Source organism: Cherax quadricarinatus, chromosome 62 (genome assembly GCF_038502225.1).
Source record: "Cherax quadricarinatus isolate ZL_2023a chromosome 62, ASM3850222v1, whole genome shotgun sequence".
In the NCBI taxonomy this organism is placed as follows: Eukaryota; Metazoa; Arthropoda; class Malacostraca; order Decapoda; family Parastacidae; genus Cherax; species Cherax quadricarinatus.
The window spans coordinates 23,809,551-23,819,555 of record NC_091353.1 but is presented as its reverse complement, the minus strand read 5'-3'; the positions used below and the strand labels follow the sequence as shown (position 1 = coordinate 23,819,555).

The window sequence follows — 10,005 nt, the reverse complement described above, 5'->3', positions numbered from 1 at the left end:
TTAAATACTCCAGAATAAATAATATTTGGCATAATACAGAGCAGTTCGACGAAGGTATGAAGAGGATATATGGTATACAATTACCATTCTCCTATCCCTGTCTTGGTGGCTTATATTAGAGAAAACGGAGTATAGCATAGGGCTAACTGTGATATACACTCGTACTGCACCATAAACCTGAAACAAAAAATTTTTCTCTATATAGATTATCACACATAGCAGCATATGTGCAGAGAACCTAGGATAACCCCAAAAAAGTCAACGTGGCTTATTTTTAGTACCTGACTTGGGTTAGCCATACATGATTTTTGGTAAATATTTGATTCCCAGCCAGGGTAGAAACATTAGGCGTGTTTCTTTACACCTGTTGTCTATGTTTACCCATCAGTAAATGGGTACCTGGCTGTTAGCCGACTAGTGTGGGTGTTATCCTGGGACGCTAACCTAATTTTCTTGAAATACTCTGCATAACAAGCTGCTTTCTATACAATAGTATGTCACTGATGTCAGCTGGCCTGTATACCTTGTACATGTACTTGTAGTAAATTAAGATAATATTATTATTATATTATTATTATTATTTTCTCAGTTGTTTGTTGGGTTATCTTATTCAAACGTGGGCAATGTATGATGGAAAGATACTTCTTAACGTACACCACAAATGAAAGAAATCAGACCATAAATAGTGGAGTTCACTTCTCAGCCATTAGCAGCCGCTTAGCGGTATATTTTTGTATGGTTTAATGGTTATATTCTCATTTTTTCAGTCTCATTTGATAGAATGAAATATATATTACAGAAATAGAAATGATTTTGATTGCTTTCATGATGAAAAGTACCTTGAAATTGCACTCACAGTAGCAAAAATGTTCTGTTCTTTAGCAAAGCTCAAGAGCACCGTCCAATACCTGTCCGCCTGCCAGTCCAAATTCCAATACGTAGTCTGGGTTGACATTATTTATACAATTATTACAATAATGCAGTAGTCTGCATAACAGTAAATCTTCTATTTTTTTGTGTGAATAAAAATTCCAAATGGTAAGCAAGAGTAATATAAGAGGGGCCTGGAGCCATGACTAATGAACAGAGAAAATGTTATTTTAGTGCCAGGAATGTCTGCATTGTTTATTCTGGACCCTATTTTGAAATTGGCATCTGTTGAAATTTGTGTGAAATTAGCCAAACTGCCAATTTCTGACCACTATATTGGGTAGTTGAAATAAGTGAATGGGCGGTTTCTTGTACTCAGTTGACAGACTAGAAGTAAATAAGTTTATTCAGGTATACACAAATACAGTTACATAGATTATCATACATAGCAGCGTATGTATAGAGAACCTAGGATAACCCAGAAAAGTCAGACAAAGTGACTTATTTCCAGTACCTGGCCTGGGTTTGCCATACAGCAGGGCCCCGCTTTACGGCGTTTCACTTTACGGTGTTCCGCTAATATGGTCATTTCAAATTATGACCAAAACTCGCTATACGGCTCCCCACACCTGACTTTCTAATACGGTCACCGCGCCCCACCTTGTTTGTTTACATTCATCATGAGCTCAGTAAGCACTAAGTCTCTCCATTTTGTCTGGAAACTCCAAAATTTCAAATGTTTTTAAAAGTTATTTCATATTTTATATATACTCTGATAATTATACTTATGTATACCTGTACTTAAATAAACTTACATACTGTGCTGGCGTGCAGGTACACATTAAAATCAGTAAGAGTGTCTTATGTCTCCAGACGTCATATTAGTAATGATAATAATAATCATCGAGTCCCATTTAAATGTCGTATATTACGTTAAATACACGTTTTCATTAATCCATCTATGATATTTTTTCAAAATTATATAATAAACACGATACATAACATAAAAAGATGATAAATACACCCTACAATAGAATAAATAAACATAAATATGAGATGTGGTAGCCAGATAACTTGTACAAGTGATGCCAAGAATAACATTTTCTCTAATCTAACATAAGAGAAAATGTGTTACTGGGGGTAACTGTAGAAAATTATTCCTTTCGTATGTATGTAAGTAAGTTTATTCAGGTATACACAAATACAGTTACATAGATTATCATACATAACAACATATGTGGAGAGAACCTAGGATAACCCAAAAAAGTCAGAGTGACTTATTTCCATTGCCTTCACTCAGAGCATCATTTCTTCTCAAAATGATGCTACATGAGAATGGGAGTGTTCTTGTTTATTTATTCTACCGTATCAATGAAGAGACAACCTGTACACAATGTAACTTGTACACAAACCAGACGTGTACACTTCGTTTACAAAACTTACCTTCGCCTGGTTTGTTTACATAAATCTGCGCCTGTCCTCTCTCATGCACTCATTCTTTCTCTCTCTCATTTATTCGTTTTATCTCATTTACTTACTCCTGACCCTACATTAAGACTACAAATATTTTAAGGTAAGTAATGAGTGAACTGTATATACATTTTATCGCTCTGCGATGCTTAAATGTAATAGAATATTATGTGTAGGTGGGTTGGCCTGGTATGGTAGCCCGGCTGACTACCATACATACCACACTTGATTTTTTACAATAAATACTACTCATCTCACCCTATATTTTAAGGTAAGTAATGAGTGAACTGTATACACATTTTATCGCTCTGGGATGCTTAAATATCATAGAATTGTATGTGTGGGTGGGGTGGCCTGGTATGGTAGCCTGGCTGACTACCATACATACCACACTTGATTTCTTACAATAAATACTACTTGTCTCACCCTAGATTAAGACTATAAATATTTTAAGGTAAGTAATGAGTGCACTATGTGTGTATTGTACTTTTTTATTGTTTTTTGATGCCTGGTTCTATTGCTAACTTAATATATGTTAGTGTAAACTTGTTATCTAGTGTTTGCATGCATTTGTAAGTGGAAAAAAAGGGTGTTCCACTTTACAGCGGTTTCCGCTTTACGGCGGTAGCCTGGAACCTAACCAGCCGTATAAGTGGGGCCTTCCTGTATATGATTTTTGGTTAATATTTTTTTTTCTCAGTTGTTTGTTGGGCTATCTCACTGAAACTTGGGCAATGTATGATGGAAAGATGCTTCTTAATGTACAACAAAAATAAAAAAGACAGATGATAAATAAAGGAGTTCACTTCTCAGCCATTAGCCACCTCTTTGCAGTATATTTTTGTATGGCTTTTGTGGTTGTATTCTCATTTTTTTGGACTCATTTGATAGAAGATATATTAGAGAAATAGACATGATTTTGATTGATAAATTAGACATATGTGCAACTCTTGGGTATCTTTATTAAGGAAACGTTTTGCCAGAGTGGCTTCATCAGTCCATACACAGGGGAAACTTGAAGCACAGGAGGAGAATGAGGTAATCAGTCCCTCAACCTTGAGTCGATGCAGTCAGTCCATCAATCTTGAAGAGAATATGGCATATGGGAGGAGAAGCAGCTTATAAACCGTAGGCAGGAGAGGTGCAGCAGTCGCTAGATGGTGTCACATTTGCCCAATGTGGAAGTAGGTCGTACCCAAGGGTTAGGCAAGCGAAGAATTCCCAAGTATTAAGATCCCAAGAAGTTGCAGTGTCTGACAGGATTGTAGATGAATGGTTCAGAGAACCGACACGTTGATAAATTAGACACATGTGCAACTCTTGTGTCGATTCTCTGAACCATTCATCTACAATCCTGTCAGACACTGCAACTTCTTGGGATCTTAATACTTGGGAATTCTTTGCTTGCCTAATGCTTGGGCACGACCTACTTCCACATTTGGCAAATGTGAAACCACCTACGACTGCTGCACCTCTCCTGCCTACGGTTTATAAGCTGCTTCTCCGCACTTATGCCATATTCTATTCAAGATTGATGGACTGACCACATCGACTCAAGGTTGAGGGACTGATCACCTCATTCTCCTTCTGTTCTTCAAGTTTCTCCTGTGTATGGACTGATGAAGCCACTGTGTAGCAAAACGTTTCCTTAATAAAGATACCCAAGAGTTGCACATGTGTCTAATTTATCAACGTGTCGGTTCTCTGAACCATTATCTACAACATGATTTTGATTGCTTTCATGACGAAAAGTACCTTGAAATTGAGCTCAAAGTACCGGAAATGTTCAATTTTTGCATCAGTCAAGTTGGTTAATTTTATTAAGTGTATTCTAACCTAACTGCTCTGTAATCTGGCAAACTCAGTAATCCGGCACACTACAGGTCCCAATGATGCCGGATTTGTAATGGAGGACCTGTATAAGAATTATATTGAATCTACAACTAGACTTATGAATAAGACTCAACACCACTTCTGTACAATGTATCTCTGGCAGAACATCACTACTGTACAATGTATCTCTGGAAGAACACTACTACTGTACAATGTATCTCTGGAAAAAAAACACTACTGTACAATGTATCTCTGGCAAAACACTATTACTGTACAATGTATCTCTGGCACAACACCACTTCTGTACAATGTATCTCTGGCAGAACATCACTACTGTACAATGTATCTCTGGAAAAACACTACTAATGTACAATGTATCTCTGGCACAACATCACTACTGTACAATGTATCTCTAGCAAAACACTACTACTTTACAATGTATCTCTGGAAGAACACTACTACTGTACAATGTATCTCTGGAAGAAAGCCACTACTGTACAATGTATCTCTGACAGAACACTACTACTGTACAATGCATCTCTGGCACAACACCACTATTGTACCATGTATCTCTGGCAGAACACCACTACTGTACAATGTATCTCTGGCAGAACACCACTACTGTACAATGTATCTCTGGAAGAACACTACTACTGTACAATGTATCTCTGGAAGAACACTACTACTGTACAATGTATCTCTGGAAGAACACTACTACTGTACAATGTGTTTACAAGATTATTTGGTGTTTCTGGTAGTGCGGAGTAAATGATATGTCTTCGGAGGCTTTTTACTTTATTAGCAAAGTCATGTTGGGTATACAGGGTCGTGTGTTTGTGCCCTTGGCCCGGGAAGGCCATGCCTGCGAGGGAGAGAGAAGTGGGACTGTTGACTGAGTTTAGGCCGCTGAGAGAGTGAGAGCAAGTGGGACCAGCGTCCCACTGACCTGGGCAGGACTAGAGAGGGCAGCACCTGCGTGCCGCGAAATATGAACTAAGCTGGCAGACAGCATAGGCTGTCTGTGCAGACAGTACAGGCTGTCTACCTTTGCTCGGCCACCTACCTCGCATCATCCTGATGTGACAATACTGGTGGTATAAAAAACTCGGTCTCTCTCTCGTAGGAACAGGGCACAGAACACAGAATAAAAACATATATATATACATATAAACTTGGAAAACAAAGCTTCCTACAGGTAGGGAAGAAAAAACAATGTGGGGTGTGCTGAACATCATGGTCAAAGGCAGTGAGCGTCGATGGGCATCACTGCACACCTTCCTGCGTCTGGACAGATACTGCAACACAGGAGACATCACTGCGGCTGAGCTGTGATGTAACAGGGTACGGTCTCCTCTGGAACGTTGAAGCAGTCATCGTAGGTGTCACTGCAGGGTTTCACTCAACCTGGGGCACGACATGCTGGTGCCCTCGAGTGAGGCATTGTCAAAACTCGGCAACTGGGCAGGACTTCTTCTGGCAAGCGACTCAGGAGGACATTTCTCGACTGGTACTGTCACTGGGCTGTCACTGCCGGTGAGTGTGGGGTGAGTTGTGGAGTGAGTCGTGGCAGAGACGACTCGGCAAAACATCTGGGAGTCGTAACATCATACACCAGGCTGCAGTGAGCAGGCTAGCAGTCAAAGTGACATCATCTTTGTGCAGGAGCTCACTGACGCTTGTGACATGAGGCTGACACAGCACCTGCCGACAGGGCTAACTGCGGCTTGATGAGTGTCATTCTTTCGGCAGCTGGAGTTATAGCAGAGGTTAGTCTAAGCATCCCCAGACTTGTTTCTCTACATATAACTGCACTCTGAATGTCTGGAGGTGAAGTGAAACAAATCTTGATGGGAATCGAAGCAGGTACGATTCTGCAGAATATCTATGAGCGACGAGCATAAGAGCTTCCTGTACAAAGGGCTCATACGCTCAGGGCTGACAAATATCAGCTGTCAAATGCGCTGGTCACACCGGGTGACAAGTAACACAGTGGTGCTACTCAGTGGTGTGGGTTCAAGACCACAATGGACACACGGAAAACTTTACACACACACACGGTACATGCGGTACAACATGGCTTAAACTAGCAAATGATGCTTTTCTGTGCACAAAATTGACACTAAGCCATACACTAACATGTGAGAACACTGACTGAGAGGAATTAATTAACACACGACATATATCTTCTCTCAATCCTCTCGACAATACTGACTTAATTACTGAAACACTCGATGTGACATGTAATGTCAGGCGTGACGTCATGAGGTCACGTCAGCAGCACTGTGACATCAGCAGACATCGTGACATCATGAAGTCGGGCAGCAGCAGACCACAGCATGTGGCCTGGGACGTCTGGCTCGGTAACTTACGAGGCTCGTAGACCCACGTGACATCATCCACAGCCATGGCATCATGATCCACGTGGTGTCGTGATCAACGTGGCATGCTAAACCATGTAGCTTGATGATCCATGTGGCATGTTGATCCATGTAGCTTCGAGTGGCCTCAGGCACTCGGATACACAGCTCTGGCAATGAATTCACATGGAAAACAGCAGAAAACACAGCAGAGGGAGTGAGTACATAGTGGTGGAGTGTGGTGGTAGGCTGGTGAGGTGTGAGTGTACAGCAGGGCGAGCGTGGGTGAGGCAAGGAACGGCCACTTCCTCCTCTCCCACCCACAACACGATGAGATCCTCACACTGGATGCAGAAATCACCACAAAAAGTCACCTCTGGCTTGCTGAAATAGCTGTGCTGAGCTGAACAACAACAGCAGAACATACAAGTGACGCTGAACACGTGACTTGAGAAACAGCGTGGGATGCAGTAGCGTGGGGTCACTGAGATGCCACTTACAATTCTTGAAGAAATTCGGCAAATTTCAGCCTGGATCCTGCTTGTATCTGTGTCTGGATGCTGAAACGCGCAGACACGACATCAGGATAACTCGTTGAGGGACGGATGTGTCTTGTGTAGGGTGATGAAGTGAAGATGACTTCATCCTATTTCCTTCCTCTCTCCGAGCAAACACACTTGCTGTGACCACCACTGCTACCAAAGTGAAACAATACTTTGTTGGTAAGCTGAAAGCGGGGTTCAATTATAAACATCTTCGGAGAGTGCCTTACTTTATTTGCAAAGTTGTGGTGGGTACAAAGGCTTGTGTGTTTGTGTCCATGGCCCGGGAGGGTCATGCCCACGAGGAAGAGAGGAGTGGGAATGTTGACTGAGTCTAGGCCGCTGAGAGAGTGAGAGCGAGTGGAACCAACGCCCCACTGACCTGGGCAGGCCTAGAGAGGACAGCGCCTGAGTGTCGCAAAATATGAATCAAGCTAGCAGACAGCACAGGCTGTCTGTGCAGACAGTACAGGCTGTGTTTGGGGTGTTCAGGGAAGGGTAGTAACTCTGGCATGGGGGAGCTTGTCGTGCCCTTCTCAGGGCAGCTCACCAGCTTTTGGTCCCCACCTGACGCCCAACTCTCACTTGTGGCTCCAAGTAGCTGTTAGCATGCGACAGCAGCCACACTCCAGGCAACAGCTTTGACAGGCCGGCTAAACCAAGTGAAGGTAGCCGTCGGGTCATTGACCCCCGGTAAAGTCAACTAGGGCTTGCCTACCTAAGCATGGGAAGACTGGCTCTGGCGGAACGAGCGGATGAAACCACTAGATTGGTTCAACGGGCAGAAAGGCAGTTCCAGCAAGGCGTTGTGGAGCACTAAGGGCACAATGAGGCACTAAGGACATCCTGGTCATCCACTGCATCCAATCCCATCTCCAGTCATCTCGACTTTGTCTTGCCACTGGCCTCAGATGGCTCAGGACGAGAGAGTGAGGTCAACGCTGCACAACTCTTCCTTACTTTAAACAAAGTCACAGCGCATGTCATCAGTCATCCTTTATCCCACCTCATCACCCAAGACTTGTGGCGATGGGCGAGCGACAAAGCGACAGGCGTGGGTACATTGGAAGTCATAGCCGTGAACCTGCACACAGGCGGCTCAGGCCATAGGGTCGTTCTTTACCGACCGGAGCAGCGGTGGAGTCCGGCAGCCGTCTGAGTGACTGAGCAGCCTTCTTCAGGAATGCAGTGCTCACCTCCATGGCATGAGGAACGGACTAGAAAAGGTGTCCCAAACAAATTCTGGCCACAAAATAGAGCGAAACACCAACGTCAAAAACCTGGGAGTGATCATGTCGGAGGATCTCACCTTCAAGGACCATAACATTGTATCAATCGCATCTGCTAGAAAAATGACAGGATGGATAATGAGAACCTTCAAAACTAGGGAGGCCAAGCCCATGATGACACTCTTCAGGTCACTTGTTCTATCTAGGCTGGAATATTGCTGCACACTAACAGCACCTTTCAAGGCAGGTGAAATTGCTGACCTAGAAAATGTACAGAGAACCTTCACGGCGCGCATAACGGAGATAAAACACCTCAATTACTGGGAGCGCTTGAGGTTCCTGAACCTGTATTCCCTGGAACGCAGGCGGGAGAGATACATGATTATATACACCTGGAAAATCCTAGAGGGACTAGTACCGAACTTGCACACGAAAATCACTCACTACTAAAGCAAAAGACTTGGCAGATGATGCAACATCCCCCCAATGAAAAGCAGGGGTGTCACTAGCACGTTAAGAGACCATACAATAAGTGTCAGGGGCCCGAGACTGTTCAACTGCCTCCCAGCATACATAAGAGGGATTACCAACAGACCCCTGGCAGTCTTCAAGCTGGCACTGGACAAGCACCTAAAGTTAGTTCCTGACCAGCCGGGCTGTGGCTCGTACGTTGGTTTGCGTGCAGCCAGCAGCAACAGCCTGGTTGATCAGGCTCTGATCCACCAGGAGGCCTGGTCACAGACCGGGCCGCGGGGGCGTTGACCCCCGGAACTCTCTCCAGGTAGATTCCAGGTAGTTGCTCCACGAAACCCTAGCCAGCTTACCGCGGTTGGCGGGCGCCCTTCTATATGCGGTCAAAACTACAAGACATCAAAGAAGAAAACCAAGATCACACCTCTCAACCTTGCCACTTGGAACGTCCATACGCTTCTCGACAGGGACGACTCAGACAGACCTCAGAGACGTACAGCACTCATCGCGAACGAACTCGCCAGATACAGCACTGACATCGCTGCCATAAGTGAGACTAGACTTGCTGGCGAGGGGGAACTCTGCGAAAGAGGCGCAGGCTATACCTTCTTTTGGTCCGGACGAGGAGCCGAGGAGGAACAGAAGGCAGGAGTTGGCTTTGTAGTGAAGTCATCCCTCATTGGCAAGCTGGCTGGCCCACTAAAAGGAGTGAACGATCGCCTTATGATGATGAGAATCCCCTTGTCCTGTGGACAGAAGTTTGCCACTATTGTCAGCGCCTATGCCCCCACCATGACCAACCCAGACAAGGTTAAGGACAAGTTTTATGAAGACCTGAACGCCGTTATCACCACTGTCCCCAGCGCAGATAAGCTCATCATCCTTGGTGACTTAAATGCGAGAGTCGGTAGTGACAGCACCGCCTGGGAAGGCGTGATCGGAAAGCATGGGGTGGGCAGCTGCAATAGCAATGGCCTGCTGCTCCTTCAGACCTGCGCTGAACACGACCTTCTGATCACCAACACCATCTTCAGCCTCCCTACCCACAACAGGACATCATGGATGCACCCGCGTTCCAAACACTGGCATCTCATTGATTATGTCATCATCAGGAAGAGGGACAGGCAGGATGTACGAGTCACGAAGGCCATGTGTGGCGTGAAATGCTGGACAGACCATCGCCTCATCGTCTCAAAACTCAAGTTCCGTGTCCAGCCCAGGAGACGCCCTCAG

At 44.4% G+C, this 10,005-nt stretch overlaps 1 protein-coding gene across 1 annotated transcript in view; it reads right to left on the bottom strand.

Moving 5' to 3' along the window:
- l(2)k05819 (transmembrane protein 94-like protein l(2)k05819) overlaps positions 1-8,274 on the bottom strand; it is a 429,313-nt gene extending 421,039 nt beyond the window's left edge. Inside the window, exons 1-2 of the mRNA XM_070098525.1 lie at positions 8,157-8,274; positions 6,543-6,700 (exon numbers count right to left, since the gene is read on the bottom strand). Coding sequence (XP_069954626.1) covers positions 6,543-6,700; positions 8,157-8,274 — 276 coding nt within the window. The remainder of the gene's footprint in view (positions 1-6,542; positions 6,701-8,156) is intronic.
- Positions 8,275-10,005: the final 1,731 nt, after the last annotated feature.